The 19,245-nt window shown below is 27.7% G+C and overlaps 3 protein-coding genes across 4 annotated transcripts; 1 reads left to right on the forward strand and 2 right to left on the reverse strand.

Annotated features, from left to right (window-relative positions):
* Positions 1 to 3,633: 3,633 nt before the first annotated feature.
* On the reverse strand, positions 3,634 to 4,675 carry LOC113363640 (NADH dehydrogenase [ubiquinone] iron-sulfur protein 5-like; the record flags this gene model as incomplete). 2 transcript variants are annotated; one of them, XM_026606127.1, is given in 3 exon segments in its annotated part: positions 3,634 to 3,789; positions 3,921 to 4,139; positions 4,562 to 4,675. In XM_026606127.1, coding segments are annotated over 2 exon segments (306 nt in total). In that variant the 5' UTR covers positions 4,134 to 4,139; positions 4,562 to 4,675.
* A 145-nt stretch (positions 4,676 to 4,820) lies between these two features.
* Positions 4,821 to 6,249, forward strand: LOC113363279 (tRNA selenocysteine 1-associated protein 1-like). The gene is made up of 5 exons (XM_026605768.1): positions 4,821 to 4,947; positions 5,017 to 5,377; positions 5,449 to 5,660; positions 5,770 to 5,965; positions 6,045 to 6,249. Exons 1-5 carry the CDS (start codon positions 4,918 to 4,920, stop codon positions 6,167 to 6,169), a joined length of 924 nt encoding a protein of 307 aa, XP_026461553.1. The 5' UTR covers positions 4,821 to 4,917; the 3' UTR covers positions 6,170 to 6,249.
* A 256-nt stretch (positions 6,250 to 6,505) lies between these two features.
* On the reverse strand, positions 6,506 to 19,142 carry LOC113375391 (transmembrane protein 214-like). The gene is made up of 10 exons (XM_026615331.1): positions 18,872 to 19,142; positions 18,517 to 18,799; positions 18,263 to 18,444; positions 17,992 to 18,180; positions 17,695 to 17,909; positions 17,257 to 17,619; positions 7,834 to 7,966; positions 7,408 to 7,673; positions 6,766 to 6,896; positions 6,506 to 6,664 (listed from the first exon to the last, which is right to left on the reverse strand). The coding sequence occupies exons 1-10, from the start codon at positions 18,987 to 18,989 to the stop codon at positions 6,538 to 6,540; spliced, it is 2,007 nt and encodes a 668-aa protein (XP_026471116.1). The 5' UTR covers positions 18,990 to 19,142; the 3' UTR covers positions 6,506 to 6,537.
* Positions 19,143 to 19,245: the final 103 nt, after the last annotated feature.

Consider the following 19,245-nt stretch of genomic DNA (forward strand, 5'->3'; position numbering starts at 1 on the left):
GTATATTTACCAAAATATCGACATTTATTACGCCTGACTGAACCAGAAAACAGAACACAAATTATGTACAAACGTTGGCACTGGCCATTTAACGAATCACATACAGTAAAACCTCGTTAAGACGATTTCCAGAGACCGGACAAAAAATGCTTTCCGTGTAAAAAAAAACTTATACGGAAAAGCGTATTATGGGAGAAAACAAAATTATGTTCGAAAGTGCAGAAACTGATGCAGATCGTTTCAATAGGGTTATACTTATTGAGCTTAATAAATAATTAAATGCATGTTTGCATTCAATTGATTCAAAGATGAGCAGACTTTGAATCCCTTAAGGATCAGCTTTGAAATCTTGGTTACAGTTAAGTGACTGATGTGATAGAAAATTCAAGGTTGAATGAGATATTAGAAACGTATACTATGGGTGCATAATCAAAATTATCAATTAAAAGTTAGGCAGTTTAGCCCGTTTTAAAACTGTCCTTCTCCCTGTCAGCCTAGAATTCTTCACCGTAATCGGACGGTCATCGCCGGTCACTGGGTGCCAGCTACAGCTTCCCAGGTCCTGTGGATATTTCATGCAAACGACATATTTGATCGATTATCGTTCGGTTTTGATTGATTATTGACTGATTGATCAACGCATGATCGCTTGTGATTGATTGCGTAGAATCCCCGTGAACGTGAAGTACCGAGAAGCTCGAGAGACAAGACTAGTAAAATATAAATAGTGTTGGTAATTTCGTTAGTTTATCAAACTTTTTATTTTTTTTTCGTGAAAAATTGAAGAAAATCTACACCTTAGGGGCTGTTCAAGTATTACGTAAGCACTATAGGGGAGCGGGGGGGTTGTTGATTTGTTATTTTGGGTTGACATGGGGTGGCAGAGGAGTTTGGATGATGATTACGTTATAGGTAGTATTTTTATTTTTTAACCAAATGGCAACCTTACATTGTCTTTTCCAGTACCAAAATTTAAAATAATTTTATGTTCGTAATATTATAATCATTTTGTTACTCTATGTTGAATACCATATCAGTAAAATCTCTACATATATTTTCTAATTTTAAAAAATTATAATTATAACCTATAATTACAATATTTAAAAAAACAATACATTGATTGCAAAATGTTAGGGGGTAGGGGGTAAGAGCTTTGCTAACTTTTGCTGACAAGGGGGATGGGGGGGGGTAAATAATTGTAATAAATCTGCTTACGTAATACTTGAACGATCGCTTAGTTAATAAACATAAATATAGCAAAAATTATATCTTGCTTGCTACCTTGCTGTTATTAGATAAAGTAGATTTATAAAAATATTTCTTCAGAAATACGAATAATAAACAGTTTTACGATCTTGCAGATGTTGCTGTAACACCAAATGAAATTTCTGACTAAACTGCGTTTTATATAATTTGGTGGTGAAGAGGGCGTATAAACTGAAATTTATGTATATAATAATATATGATTTAGTAATTAATTTTAATTTTGAGATATATGAGTAAGTTCTTTTAGGGCGATACATCAAAGAATAAAATAAATTATAAATTAATCTTTAATACCAAACGATCATACACACATTTAGATGTAAGATACCAATTTCAATATCCAGTGATTATGATATTAAATTGTATGTCGAAACGCTTGGAATTATATTTATATGTCGAAAGTCTTGTTTTTTTTTTCTTTGATAAATTGCCCTAAAACAAGGGCGAGCAACCTTTTCAACGCAAGGGCCAATTTGAATTTTAAAATTTCACGGCGGGCCGCACGTATTATATATATATATATATAAATATATATATATATATATTAGTATAAAAAATAATTACCTAATTTTGAATGTATAAATATGTGGGATATAAATAAAAATTACAACTAATATGACTATTATGAAATAGGAGAGTGAAAATTTGGAGTTGTATATAATTTTCCAGCGACTTTTCTTTTTGGACATGTGTAATTGTTTGGACAATGTGTAATTTGAAATAATTTTGAAATAGTTTTTTTTTCAAAAGCGTAAATGTCTCAGGGCTGACATAAGATTTATAAAATTTTTCGATCCTTACTGATTTTTTTTTTAATCTGTATTATTTTGCATACTTTTTGTGATAGTTTTCATGAAGTGTACCTACATCGATGTTAAATGGCGAAGAACATTTACATAAAAACAGGTGCCTTCCTAGCTTTGAAAATTTGGAATCACAATTGAAATTTGTTCACATTTTCCTTTTCTAAATATGGAATGTGAAACACAAGAGTCTGCAATAGATATTTTTTCCACTCATCCTAAAAGAACTTACTCATAATAATTATATAACAGAATAAAATATATTGTCGAAAATGGAATAAAAATGAAGAAGTTTAAACCAATTTTTAACGCCTAACTTTAAGGACAAAACTATAAATCCTATAGCAGTCAAGAATAATATCTCTGCATCTATTTTACGGTATTATTTGTATTGCTACCCAATAAGAATCCAACAATAATCCAATAAGAATCCGTTCATCTACTGATGAAAGTTTGAACTGACATAGTGAGAAAATAATTACTAAATTAGAAATTCTTTTAGGTTTCAAGATGTGGTAATTACATCTTATACACAATTCTAATTCAAACATATTGCAATAAAGTAATTCATCTATTCAACAGAACCTATCAATCAAAGGAATTCATATATATTAATTATTAATTAAATATATATATATATATATATATATAAATAGATATATATTTATATATATTATATATATATATATATATATGTATATATAAAGGTTATATAAAATAAAAAAAAATCGTTATGCAAGTCGTTAAAAACACGAATATTTCGATTATTTACATAATCTATTTACACAACTGCCAAATACAAATTTAACTAATAAACAAGCTATAGAAAAATAGACAATAAAGCTAAAATAAATGAGTAATTTAATTAATTTATATTATATTTTCATAATCAATATTCATATTATCAAATATTTTATAATTATTAAAATGATATATAAACACTTACGTAGTTTGATTTTCATCATGGAGTCAGTTGCAAGTTACAGCTTTTTGGCGGCACGATTTTAATTGTTCGTAAAATATTTTTATTTGATATACACAAACAAATTAATGTTTCACATTAAACTTATTGTCAATATCAATAAAGCATTAACAATTATTGCGTACTAACGCTTGAAACGAACTGCGATGTTGTGCTTCCAAACGTCAATTTGACAGCAGAATGTTGTTTATTAACCCGTTGACATTTGGTAAAGAAAAACATTCGACATTCGATTAAATATGTACGTACATATGGAATGTACATTTAAAACACGTTTACTGATCAAAATTAAACCTTTTTTCACCATTAACAACTATAAATTATTATTATTATTGAGCAGAACACAATGACGCTTGCACAAACGCGGGATTTCTGAACTGACAGATGAGAACGCCGCCAAGGCAATAGACGCGGCAAACACAAATTAATCAAAATGGCCGCGGGTTTTAAACTACAATATCGTTTGAAAATAAATTCCGTCACAAAAGTTATGAGCTTAATTAAAACCAATATTATATGCATAAAATTTGATTATTGTTATCTAAACAGCACCACAACTAATTAAAAACAACAGCATTAATAGGTTATTACAATATATTTGTTCGGCAAATAATTTTCACACTAGTAATCATTTTTTTAATTAATTTAATAAGCATCAACTCTTGGAGCAGGTGCAAAATACTCTTCTTTGCTACGTTCCCCTGCTTCATATTGACGTTGACGTTCATTAAGCATGATCTAAAAATATCACATTAATTAGCTATTGAATATTATTATACAATTGCTTTTAATTAAAATAATGTTTCTTATTAAAATAATGTATCTTATTTACTCTTATAATGATATTGAAGTTATTAAGACTACAATACCTCTAATCTTTTAAGCTGTTTTTTCTTCAAAACGCATTCGTTGAAATCTTCTATCATATCTGCGCATACTTGTTTACCCTTATGAAGTCCATAAGCTTCTAAGCAGTTCATCATTTTCATCTCCATTTTACCACATGGAGAATAATATTGATGATTAGCTAAATGTCCTGTTAAGTCAGTAAAAGGTGTACGGAATGCCGGACTGAGAGACATTGTGAACTGAAATTATCAAGAATTCATATAAATATGACAGAAGACCATTTAATTTAGTAACTGTAAAAGATAAATAAACGTGGGTGAACACACTAAAACTTCAATGATATCAATATTGATATATCAAAAAGCAACAATTGATAATATAGTTTACAATAGAATATTGAACATTTGAAGATAATGAAAATGTAAAAGTGGCATTAGTTTAGAACTGTGTGCGGTGCTACTTTCAAATAAAATAAATATCAGTACTAAACCGTAAGTATATAATTATTACTTTAGTATTGACTAAAACTATTGCAGTATATTTAAGTAGTAAAAATGACGTAACAACGAAATAATATAACCTTTTGGATACCAGTTCAAAACATGAACGCAATTCCTATGACAAAAATGAAAGTAATAGGTATTAATCTATTAATACTAACCGACGAAAGCAGTAAACTATTTTACGTAATTATTATAATAAACTTCCAAAATTCACAAATATGACATTTGAATATCAAATATTTTGCAGACACATGTCAATCTGTAGATCATAGATATACTTAAATATGCTTATATAGATAGGCAACCATACACAATTATACACTTTCGTTTTCGTTTCGTTAGATTGGCGGCGACTATGACAATTTTATGATGAAACATGTTTGTTAGGTTATGTTTATTAGTACCAAACATATAACATTAAAATATATTTTATAAATATATTTGTATTATTTTCAAGTAAATATTATTTATTTACGCATTTCAGGAGTGTACTAGAAATAACAAATAATTCAAAATGATTCATTGTCAATTGTGGATGGGAAGCGTAAGTTTTGCTATCACTTTTATGTTTTTCAACTAGTTTTTATTAAACTACCTAATATAATCTATTTAGTTGGAGCCCTACATGACTGAAAGCTTCGTCATGACAGCCTTTCAAAAAATGGGCGAGCATCCGCAAAATGTAAAAATAATGAGAAACAAATACTCCGGTGAGCCTGCTGGATATTGTTTTGTTCATTTTGCAACTGATGAAACAGCAATTGATGCCATGCATAAATTAAATGGAAAACCAATTCCTGGTACAAATCCTGTAGTACGATTCAGATTGAATAATGCCAGCACCCAGGGAGGAAGATTATCAACTTCGGAACGTGAGTTCTCGGTTTGGGTAGGCGATTTAAGCTCAGATGTGGACGATTATAATCTTTATAGAACTTTTTCATCAAAGTATAATTCGATTAAAACAGCAAAAGGTACCATATATTATTTCATTAAACAGTTGCATAAATATAATAGATACTTAACTATGTATTTGTTATTTTAGTCATATTGGATGCATCTGGTTTTAGTAAAGGGTACGGCTTTGTCAGATTTGGAAGTGAAGATGAACAAAAAAATGCTCTGTATGCAATGAATGGATATATTGGTCTTGGAACAAAAGCCTTGAAAATTTGTAATGCAGTTCCTAAACCAAAAGGAACTGTAACAACAACTACTACTACTACAACCCCATCAACATATACTACAACTGCTGCTGTAAGAATATTACATCATTTTATTTTGAACATTATATTTCCACTTTTTAAAATGTAAAATTTTTGCTTTGACCAATGTAATAATGCTATTATTTTGTTTCTGTTAACAGCAAGATTACACACAATATTATGATCCTTCTACATACTGGCAAAATTATTCAGCTGCTTGGTCTTCGCAAAATAATTATTATGACTCACAAACTACTACCGAGAGCACTTATTCATCAACTGAAACACCAGTTCCAACATCATACGTTCAAGAAGCTCCACCACCTGACCCAGCTGAAGATGAACTTGCTTTAATTGGTATAAACATTACATAAATACTCTTTATTCCCTTTGTTATTTATTTTATATTTCTAAATTCCCTTTATTTTTATTTCAGATCATAAAGTTACTGTAGATGTTGAAGGTATGAATAGAGAAATAATCGAACGAGATAGAAATTTGTGGGATGCCTTGGAAAGTTCAAAATGGTTTCCTTTAGAAGCACTTGAAATTGCTAATTGAGAAATATTTAAATATAATTCTTGAGTTAATTTAAAAATCAATTATTGATTTGATTAGTCAAAATTTTCGCACCAATTAACATGGACATATTTAAGGAATTCAATTCTGTGATGTTTCACCTTCTTTTATGTAATTATTTTATATGCTGAAATAAATAAACATTTATTTTAATCAACAAGTTATTCTTAGAAAGTGCGATATAGATAAAACAATGATTACTTTGTACATTACATATTGTATTATAAAATCTTTACAACAAATTACACAATAATTAATAAATTATAAACATAATTCATTGCATGAGTTAACATGCAATGATTAAATTTTACTTGAAATACCCAATGCAGTATTCTGCACACATGCTCTTATTATTTCAGTTTTGAGTATGCATCAACTTTTTCATATAGCCAGCTATAATACTGTGATGCGTATTGTTGTGTTGTATTAAATGCTTCCAATGTAACTTTGTGTAAGTTTTCAGGAGATAATTGTCCACTACAAAAATAATAATTTGATTTTATAGCAATTCTATTCTAAATTTAAAATATAGATCTTGTAATAAATGTATATAAATGAAATGATGAAACTCTACTTACACAAATACTTTAGTCTTCAAATAATCACGGCCCACATCAATGTATTGCACACAGAAACCACTAACTGTTGACCATGTATTAACGGAGTGTTTCTGAATTGTGTCCAGAAGACCAGGTGCATACTCGTTTATCTATGATTAAAAGAAAAAATAAAATCAATCTTTCAATAATAAATATATATTTAAAAATTTTGATCTCTGAACATTGAAAATTTATTGAGCAAAATAAGAAATATACCAGCTTTATAAAAAAAATAGAGCAATTGCAAATGCTTATTAAAAAATTCTTTCCATAAATAATATTTTTAAATAAATAAAAACATTAAAAATATAAATATTTTCATCTGAAACTAAAATTTTGTCTAATTTATTATAAAATAAAATCAATGAAGTTACATCCTAAACTTCTTTATCTATGATCCTAAATAAACTAAAACTATCAGAACCAAAAAATCTATAGGAATAAAAATATGTATTGAAATAACTGTAACATTCAAAGACAAATGCATTATATGGTTTAGTCAAGCAATAAATTGAATAACATTATAATTTAAATAACTATATAATGGAGAAAAATATAAACCATTTTCTAAATTTTTAGCTCAACCTTCTACTATACTCATAATACTTCTAATATACTCACAGCATTCACTACAACGGGAGTTTTCTCTCGTACGTAATCATTAACATTTCCATAGAGATCAACCACAACATTTCGCCCACTAATAAGTGCATCACTTGCTAGTTTTAAATAAGGTTGAGCAATAACAGCTGTCTGATTATAATATTCAGGAAGATTACGTTCAGCCCATTTGTAGCCTCTTGCTGAGTAAACTAAAAATCGATCACCAGCTTTTTCTGCTATTGGTAACAGACCTGTTTTTGTTAAAACTTGACCATGTATACTAGCTGAAATAATAAATAAAAATTGACAACTATCCATTTATTGCAAAAAATTTAGTTATTTAATATAATTTGTTATGATGTAATTTAATTTGATAGTAATCAATAATAATTAAATCCATAAAAACAAAAGTAAAGCTTTTGTTATTTTAATTTTTATACTTACTTTCAAAGGACTTATATGTTGAAATATCATAAGCCACAACCAATCCTGCCATCAAAAATACTAATAAGAAAACCTTTGTGATTTTCCAAGCAAGTGATGACCCCTTCTTTTTAGACATTTTTTCTAATAAAGCCTAAAACAAAAACATATATGTTAATCATAGCTAAATCTCTAATGCAAAAATCCGCCAAAAATAATTTTTGATGGACTGATATAAAAATATTATAATTAATGTTTTAAAATCACACGTACTGTAAAATTTAAAAGTTGATTCAAATTTTGTTTTGTACTTGAACAACTAGCAGAGTATTTAAAGAATTAAATAGTGCATAGTTGAAGTTTTCTTCAATGTGAATAATGTTTTAAACAAATTAACTTGCTTTAAAATTTAAAATTTATTGAATACAAATTTATCTGTACTTTCTATCATCTATCTGAGTGTTCAAACGATTAAATAGTACATAGTTCAAGTTCGAATCTATGATGCATTTCACATTTAGAAAGCAGTACTCACATTGCGCACAATAAGAATTTCATAGAACATTCACTTTCTATAAGCTACTTCTGTAGCATTCGCAAGTCGATAGTAAATGCAAAAATAATACTAAATAACTTTAGAAAATTGATAAAAAAAATGATAAGAGAAAACAGAAAATTGAATATCACATTGAGCATTAACTAAGTAAATAGCATTAAAATGCTGAGAGATAAAAGTACGATTTAGGATTTATTCTAAAGAGTTCGAAGCAAGTATATACATATATGTATATAAATTATTTTTAATCTCCCGAAGGAAAAGTGTGTTCATTTGAACAAAAAATTGAGCTTTCGTCGACGTTTTCTCAAATATAGCAAAACCGATTCAAAAGCATTTTGATGAAATTTGATAAATACTCGTGTTGATTAGTTTTATGCCACTATCTGCCGGACCGTTTGCCAGAAATTCAAAAATTTTCATAAACGTATTCGCCAAAACCGATTGAAATTCAAGAATTTTTCGAATGGTACCAGAAAAATGTGCTGTGTAGTTTTCTGGAAAAGATGAGCCGAGCCGTTTCTTCGTAGTTATTAAATTTTTTGACTATTTTGATGAAACGAAAGGGAATATCCTAAAATATTAGAAGCTACGAAATGTAGTCGATTATAAAAAAAAATATTAGTTTGGAATAATGGGCACAATTTGAAAAGTTGCTGAATCTCATTTATTATTTATTATGTCGATTATTTATATTATGTGCAACGTGCAACTGACTATGGCAACATGCCACTAACACCTAGTTGTTTTAAATATATCAAGCTAATTTTGTGCGCCAGATGTACATTTTTGAATAAACTTTTCAAAAGAACACCATTGATGAATTACACATCGATGGTTATAAATTAAAATTTGTGACTAATATGAACTTTTGATAAAGGTAATATTGAATCAATGAATTTCCAACAATTTTACTCATATCACAAATAAAATTTGAGTGTGTTTTTATCTTATCTAGTTACTAAACGATAACTAAATTGAATTACATTGAATTTTTTTTCTACCTTGGGGATAATTATTACTTGAGCAATAATGAGAACTACAGTTAATTAGGATTGATTATATAGAACTTATCACTGTTTTCCAAACTAATAGGACAGAAGACAACTTGTAAAAAAGATTCAGTTAGATTTTATGAAGGTTTTGAAAATATGATTATAGATCATTAAGAATTACTAGAGAATACTACGTTATTAGAGAATTAATTATTCCTTGTATATGCATTATGAGCTGCATTTTGTGATATAAATGCACGATAATTATTTAAAGCCTGATTAAAAACTTTGAATTAATACAATAATCCATTATACAAATTAAAATTTTGATACACCGACAATTGGCGTACAAAAATCAGATTTGTATAAAAAAAACTATCGAATCTTATTTCTACTGCAAACTTATCATCGATATTCATTATTTTGTAGTCGACACTAATACGACAAATAAATTTAGAGAAAAAATTTTAGCCAGATTTTATTATCTATATATACCAGTCGTGGAAATATGATTACAGATTGTTGTTACTAGAAACTTCATGAATAATATATAAATATATATTTATGTGTCTTAACCCTTTCCACTTGGATGCGGCCGCTCCGGTGGAAAAATTCATATAGATCTCGGAATTCGCGAGTGGATAAGGTTAATATATGGCATCTTGTTTATAATAAATACTCGATAAAACTGTACAGTTTTAATTACAACTTTAATAATCCGTAATAAGAATTAAAATTTTGAAGCAACGACAATTTACACAGAATAATCAGGTAAGAGTTATACAAGAAAGACTAAAATTACGAACCATATAATTTTACTTCTGTTGCAAACTATTAATCAATATTCAAGATGTGAATAATTAATTTGTATCTACGGTTTTCATAGGCCAATGACACCTCGAGGTTAAAGTTTCAATAACGGAATAACAAAATAAGAATGTAATTCCGTTTTAAAACGCTTGTAAAAGCTAAATTAACTAAGAGTCATCAGTAATTGCTTATCTAATATAAGTTGAATTAATTCAAACATTTAATAATATGTTGCAAATACAAGTTACGAACTATCACTAGGGAGAATCATTTTAAGTAATATTATATTGAATATTTATTTAAATATTTCAAGAAGTTAAGGGACGCAACTAGTGTAACCGCCTAAAAAAGGTGATTTTTGGGAATTTATATTGAAAAAAATACCAATCATTTCATAATTTTTAGAGTATATTTACACATGTTTTAAGAATACATAGTAAAATTTTTGAAGAAAGAAATTAAATATTTTTTAAGTTATCGTCGATCTCCAACGGCGCGAAAAAAGAAGGTCTTTCACACTGCTGCAGTGATTCTGGCCTTCTACGTGGATGAAATTTAAAAAAAAAATTCTCGTTAAACTAGATAATATTGTCTGTAAAATGACCAACAAAAAAAGAAAAAAAAATCAAAAATTGACAAAATGGTGGCGTTTAAAAAAAAGTCGAATTTTACCCAAAATTTTGGTCGTTTTTGGACTGCCAAAATTCGATTTATGATCCGATCGAAAAATCGATAGTTCATTTTACGGAGAACTTTATATAAAACATGTAAAAAAAAATTGGATAGTGATCGGATTATTTGTTTTTGAGTAATCACTGCAGCAAATTCGGAAAATGCTGTTTCGAGAAAAACGCGTTTAAAGATAAAATGATCGTTATACTAACTATTCACATACTACTTCAAAAACTATTTAAAATATCGATTTAAAATTTTGGTACGGAATTTTTAAAGGTATAACCTATCGAAATATGAAAAAATTTAAAATTCGATTTTTTGAAAAATCCAGACTAGTTGTGCCCCTCAATTGTTTCTCCATTCTAACTTACTTTACTCCTGTATAAATATAAAATGTAATACGAAATATGAATTACTGCACTTAAATATGTTTAAAATCAGAAATGAGAGCTATGCCGTAATCATTAATTAGAAGTACTTACATTAGAAAAAGTACTATTCAACACGTTTCAATTTGTTAAGCAAACGTTATTTATTGCGTTATTGAATAACATATGCATATGTATCCACATATGTATGTCTATATAATAGAACAATAGATAGAATGAACAAACAATATTAACAACAATTACTTGATAATGAAGCTGCATGCATAGTGGAATCTGTCTATGGGACACGTCATGCTCAAATAATATAATAATCAAAAATAAGAGATTTATTAAAATGAAGCTGGTTTTATATGCTAAGAGCTCACCTTTAATTCAGTTGCCATTAGTTACACATTATTTCAATCAACATGAAGAACTTAATATAACAAAAACTATTTTTTTCACTCATAGAACCAAATAATATTAATTTTAAATAAAAAAAAATTGACGTCGTTCTTTTTATTTTTTTTGACGGTTACATGATTTAAATTATTGAAACAATGCCAGTAAAGAAAGTTTTCTCATTCGAAATATGTGAAATTGTACAACTAACTGATCTCAGGTATAAAACCGTTAGGGTTTAGAAACCTTGGAAACTTTCTATGAAGCACATGGCATTTAGTTGCAGTGTAAAAACGATTCACAGAATTTTTGTGAATGAATACGGTATTAAACAGTTATTTTATTTTATCGCCGAATCTTATATATATTTAGCACTTTTGAAATTGTTTTATACAAAATTTATGTGTGTATTTAAAAGAATTAAGAAAATTAGTTATTTTAACTCATTTGATATTTTTATTTCATTTGAACAGCAATCAGAACTACGTGTTCTATAAGATGTTATTCGGATGTACATCTTAACTTTGATATATTGTTCTGAAGAGGGCAACCCAGTGGTCAACCCATATACTCTTAATGGGTCTTAATTTTGTTTTAATTTTATATATTAGATAGATATATCTAATAGTTTTGGCGCAATTCAATTGATATTTAAAATATTTTAATATAACAATAATTAGATGAATCTTATAAAACCACCAAAATATAAAAGATTTGATATAATTGTTATTTATCCAATCAACAAATAATTTCAAAGCTTTTTACCAGGTAAAAATAAAACAATGTTATATACTATATATAAAATTATATATAATATTATAAATTTTTTTTTTTATGGAATTTAAATACTAATAATTACTCTTAAAAATATTTATAGATAGTAATTATAGTAAGAACTAATAAGTTCTAACTAGATGATTTTAATGTAATTTTTAATATTTTATTTTTGTTGAAATGGACTAACGATAAGAGAATATCCCAAAATATTAAAAGCCCACGAAAAGTGGTTCGATCATAAAAAAAATAGTTTGGAATAATGGAATAATAATAATGAATTTTCAATATAACAATAATTAAATAGATTTCATAAAGCCACCAAAATATAATAGTTTTGATATAAATGTTATTTATCCAATTCGTAGAGGTACTGGTTAATTAACAAATAATAAGAGAATAAATAGTTTTAAAGCTTTTACAAGATATAGATAAAAAAATATAATAAATAAAATAAAAATAGATAAAATTTTATGGAATTTAAATACTTATAATTACTATATAAATTTAGTTCTAACTAGATAATTTTAATGTAATTTTAATATTCCAAAATATTGAAAACCTACGAAAAGTGGTTCCATTATAAAAAATGTTAGTTTGAAATTATAATAATGAAATTTTAATAAAACAATAATGAAATAGATTTTATAAAGCCACCAAAATATAATAGTTTTGATATAAATGTTATTTATCCAATTCGTAGAAAGAAAGATTCGTTAGAAAGAAAATTTCTAAATACACTTAATAGATATACTAAGGCATTACAGTCTTTTCCAAGAATTTTTATAAAATATCATTTTATAAAAAGGAATAAATAATAGTATTTCTTATAACGTGAAGATTCAATAGGTTTCATATATAGATTTCTTATAAAAAAGAATTTAATAGATTCCAAATTTTAGATAAATTTTTAATTAATTTGGATAATAATTATTCGTAGAGGTACTGAATTGAATAATTTTAACGCTTTTTAACATAAAATATTTGAGTAAAATTAATTATTTTAATAGAATTTAAATACTTATAATTACTGAATAAATATTAGTTATAACTAATATTCACTAAGAATATAGCCATTTGTGAATTATTTTCTCATTTTTTTGTGATAATTTACTTTGGCAATCAAAACTGTAGGTCTTACTTTGTTCATAATTTTATATTCATAATAAAAATTTATTTTCTAATAATGAAACACCGATATTGTCAAGGTGCGTTTTCTGTGACAGGCACTTTCTTGTACAATTGAACATGCTCAAAAATCAATAATCATTCTGCTCACATTTATGCATCAAGAGAGTTTAGGAACAAATAATGATGCATTTGATGCATCCAACTTGCACTTACACACACATGCACCTATATTAGAAATAATTTTTACCTCGCCCTGTTACAGTACACTTATCAGCACAAAACAACACTAGTTAAAATATATATTACAATAGCACTTCATGTAATATTTAGGTCTGGCCTTATCACCGACACTCGGTTCTGGGAATATTTTGGGTATTTGTATTTTATCTTCAGCTATGATTCGTTCAGTAAATTTTGTATAATGTTGAAGGAATGTTTAGTAAATTTCGTTCGTCAACTGAGCGCGTATTTGAGTGAATAACTGGTTATTTAGTTATATTGCAAGAGGCGGCGCGCGCTCTCAAATGAAAACGATCGAACATAACAACACAGCATTTTCTGACGATGAGACGCGTGAGTGTGCGTTTTGTCAAGCCATGCCGTGAACAGGATGGGTGTAAATTGTAAGAACATTCACGAGGGATAGGCTTTAAAATGCAATTTGTGGAGTTTCGCAAGGACGAACGATTAAACAAAGACAACAAGCAACTAGCTTAAGGCATCGTGCCTTAAGGCAAATTGCTGGAACTTCCCGTACCGCAATCCAAAATTCGAGTAATTAAAAATAATCAAAAATAATCAATAAAAGTTGATCAATGATTTGAAACTTTTAATAAAATTTCGAACCATATTAAATCATTCTATCTTAAATCATCTGTTTTGAAATATTTTGGAAATTCTGAACTGTTTTTCAAAGCAATCGTTACTGCTTTAACTGCATAAAGACGAAAGATCGAAGCGCGTAAGCGCCGCGTCGCCGCCTAACGCGTAAACATTGGTACGGAACCCATAGGAATGTAAACCAAATTTATACTTATTAAAATCTCTATAAAATATCTGATAATTTGATGTGCATATGTCTAATGTTCAATTTTGACCGCCAAATGGCATTTTTTTTACTTTTTTTGTTAGATCTCCGAAACCGCTAGACCTGCCTTCATGACAATTTGATCAATTCTTCATCTTGTAAATACAAGTAAAATGTTTTTTGAATTGTTCAAATCGCTTCATCCGTGTTCCCGAAATCGTCGACGAAAATTTGTATCCGCACACACACACATACACGCACATACACACACACACACACACACACACATACATCAATTTTTTCTAAGGTATGCCAAAATTTTCAGAAACCTCTGAAAGGTAAAGATATGTAAAAATTTTCATTTTCGATTTTTTGCGATTACTATAACTTGCCCTACGGGAAGTTAAAAAATATTCCACCTAATGCAGTTCGAAAGATCCCAGAATTTTACATTAAATTCCAAATAATTTGGATAACTAGTGGTGATAGCATCGAGTCTTAAGGCAAATTGCTGGAACTAGAAAAAACTTCCCGTACCAAAAATTAAATTTTTAAAAAAAGTTTAAATATGTTTTAAACTTTAAAAAAAAAAATTAGATTTTTGAGAAATTTTTACTTTTTTGGCAAAAAACTTTCCGAAAAAAATGTTTTTTTTTTACTTTAAAATATTTTGAAAATTTTGAACTTTTTTCAAAGCAATCGCACTGTTTTAGCTGCATAGAGACGATATCGAAGCGCGTAAGCGCCGCGTCGCCGTCTAACGGACACACGATGTTACGAAACCCATTGAAATGAAAACAAAATTGATACACATTATTAAAATCTCCATAAAATATCTGATAACGATAATTTTTGAGCTTAAAATGCCTTTTTTAACTTTTTTTTAATAGATCTCCGAAACCGCTAAACCTGCCTTCCCAAAATTTAATCAGTTGTTCATTTTGTCAATAAAAGTAAAATGTTTTTTGAATTATTAAAATCGGACGCCCCGTTCTCTTAAAAACTGAGTTATTGTTTTTGGCACTTTTAGCCCCATATATTCGGAACTGTTAGACCTGCCTTCGCTAAAAACTAGTCAACACCTCGGTTTCAAATTCCACAATTCAAATCGGTTGATCGGTGTTCCCCAAATCATCGACGAAAATTTGTATCCGCTCATACATACACACAAAAACACACATACATGCATTTTTCCAAGGTATGTCAAAATGTTCAAAAACTTTTGAAACGTGAAGATACATAAAAATTTTCGCTTTCGATCTTTTTGCGATTACTAAAGTGAAAAGAATTCAAACAGTATTTTTACGCTGAATAATAATCATTTATATAAATTTGTGGGGTTTCACAAGGATGGATAATTAAACGAAGACAAAAACATAAATTGTACATGCATTTTTAAATAATTTGGGTAAAATTCTAAATCATTTCATAGATATACTATGGCATAACAGTCTTTTCCAAGAATTTTTATAAAATACCATTTTATAAAAAGGAATAAATAATAGTATTTCTTATAATGTGAAGATTCAATAGATTCCATAGACAGATTTCTTATAAAAAAGAATTCAATAGATTCCAAATTTTAGATAAAATTTTAAATAATTTGTATAATAATTATTGCAAAGAGTACTGAAATTTCTGAATGCACTTATAAGATACTATGGCAATAATCTCTTCTCAAGGAGTTTTTATAAAATAATTTTTATAAAAAATACCATTTTATGAGGAATAATAATATTTCTTATACCGCTAAGATCGAGATCACTAAATCGAGATAAGAAGATCACTAAATAAATTCAAATTTTTCATATATTTTTAAATAATTTGGGTAATAATTACTGCCAAAAGTATGAAATTTTGTAAATACATTGATGAAATACATATTCATATTTTGGCATAACAGTTATTTCAAATACTTTTTTTTACAATAATTATACAAAAGCATCATTATATAAAAAAATCAATTTATAATACTTCTTACATGCTGAATAATATTCGTTAATATGTATTTATGGGATTTCGCAAGGTCGAATAATTAAACCAGTGGCTTCCAACGTTTTCGCACCGCTCCCGCGTCCCCTTTAATTTTTTAACAATGTAATTTTGTAAACACTCAACTAATAATAAAATTTAATTATCAGCCAAGAAATTTCAATATGTAATGTTATGTAAAAATACATGTGAAAAAATACTATTTATTCATTCATTCAATATATCATTTCAAAATTTTATTTATTTTCAAAAATAGTATTTTGCAACAGCCTCATAGGTTGGAAACCACAAGATTAAACACAGACACAGACACGGAATAATATTCGTTTATATAAATTTGATGTCATGCACGATGCACCGGTAAACTTCAAATCATTTTTTCAATATGATATGAAGATAACGAAATTATTTAATTTTTTTTATATTCTCTCAATTAGTAAGAAATAGGTTTTCATAAGTTCTTAAATACAATGTCCAAAAAAGTCTGATATATTTTGTGTAGTTTTGCGTTATGTAGTTAATAAATTAACGCAAGTGAATTCATTCCCTCTGAAGAAAACTTTTCATTCAAATAAAATTGAGCAATGGATTCATATATTATCTAGTATATATATTTATCTAGTATATATATATATATATATATATTATATATATATATATATATATATATATATATATATGTAAATATACTTGTAAATTTGTGTTTGTTCTTACCTCACATGCTCTTATACTCTGCTGCAACCCTTCCTTCTTTTTAGTGGAAGCAAGTTCTTTATTTGTTGCTTCTACTAATTTTAACATGTTAACAAACTTTTTACTCTGTCCCAATGATTTATTATATTGATTCCAATTTTTATTAATGTACTCTAATAAATATGCACTTTGTACTAAGTTTTTCGAATAACATTCTTTGAAAAAATCATAACAACTTGGTTCGAGTATAAAACACTTCACTAAACTATCTGCATTTTCTCTTTTAGCTTCATCTGATAATCTAGGATCCATACGATTCAGAAGACTTGTAAATAAATTACTGTTGATATTATTTGCTTTCTTGCTATCTTTAAACATGAATTCCTGCACATATTTTTTGGTTAACAAAAATAAAATTGCAATATAATATAGCACAATAAAATAGTGAATAAAATTTACCTTTATAAGAATTTTCTGATTTTGAACTAGCTTTGTAAGATCTTTTGAGAAATTGATTTTTGGTGAATTGAGAACATCAAATATTTGGATAAATAAATCACTTGTTAACGATTTTGTAGTAGACTTGTGTTTGTCAAGTATTGCTGTTAAATACTCCAGGACAAATTTAGTATAATGTTTCATTTCTAAAACTGGTACCATAATGTCTAACCACACTGTAACAAATTGCATTGTTTTGATAAATAATTGCAAAATAACAAGTTATATATTAACAATGATAAAACATTCAAATTATACCTTTCAGCCCAATTGATAAATCTACAACTCCACCTTGCCCTAACGTCCATAATAAGCTTTGCCCAATTGGCGGACGGTTTTGATAAGAAGTCCTTTGTATAGCAAACTTTGCGAGATTAGCTACACAAACTTTTGGATTAGAGAAAGCTAAAAGTTGTGCAATTAATTTGTATCCTAATGCATGAGAACCTGAAAAAGAATTAATTATTAAATTGATTTACTTCTTAAACTGGTATAACATGTATTTTATTCCATTGAAATATTGTATTACCTTTGCTCATTTCATTGGTGATATTTGTTAAACATAGCTCATAAAAAAGTTGGCAATTGGAAAGACCAGCATCAGTAATCAAAGATTGCAAAGTATTACGTAAAGAGTCAGGAACTGCAGAAATTGGGTAATCTAAAGGCCGATTTGTAAAAACTGGATCTGGTATGTCCACATTAAGCTTACTAAAATACAAGACACATTCATAATAAATATTATGAAATCAGAAATATGTACTTTATTACTTCAAAATGTACCTGTTTAAGTGTGTAGTGACTTCCTTTAGCCATATCAGGGAAGAATCAGAAAACCTAGTTCGACAAACACTAATTATGGATTTTATTTGATCAACATCAATTGAATTTAGAGCACTTTCAATTGATTTATGCTTCTGTGGCTTTGGGGTAGTATCTTTTAATTTATCATTCTTTTTTGGAGCGGGCTTCTTAGGTTCTTCTTTTTTTTCAACCTTAACTGCAGCCTTAGGTTTAATTTCTTTATCTAAAGCCGTGTACAATGTTTTGACTTGTGCTAATGGCACTATAAATAATATAAATGAAATTTAAAAAAAATAACATTTAATTGATTAATATGTATTTTAATATAACTTACAAATATCCTCTATTTTCGGGGCATTTTCGATAAATTTCTTTTTCTCAGTCTTTGATAATTTTTGCTTACTTCCGTTTGATTTTTTGGGTTTTCCAACTATTTCCCATTGACCCGACATATTGTAAATGATTAAAATATAATATAAGTTAACAAAAAAAAATTAGTTCATGTTCAGAACCAAAATCAGTCTAGATTATTTGAATCTAAAGTATAAATTTCCAGCTGGAATCATGCAACGTCGTGATACGTCATCATTCTGAAAGTAACCTCATTTTATTTAAACCGCTAGGAAAAACATTGAAATTGTAAATAGGGTCAAATGATGCCAACATGGAAATATTATTTATCCCAAAACGGTTTTTACTGTATTAATT

This window comes from Ctenocephalides felis, unplaced genomic scaffold (genome assembly GCF_003426905.1).
Source record: "Ctenocephalides felis isolate EL2017-DRISC unplaced genomic scaffold, ASM342690v1 CF-g0.4_SCAFFOLD_00845, whole genome shotgun sequence".
Classification (NCBI taxonomy): domain Eukaryota; kingdom Metazoa; phylum Arthropoda; class Insecta; order Siphonaptera; family Pulicidae; genus Ctenocephalides; species Ctenocephalides felis.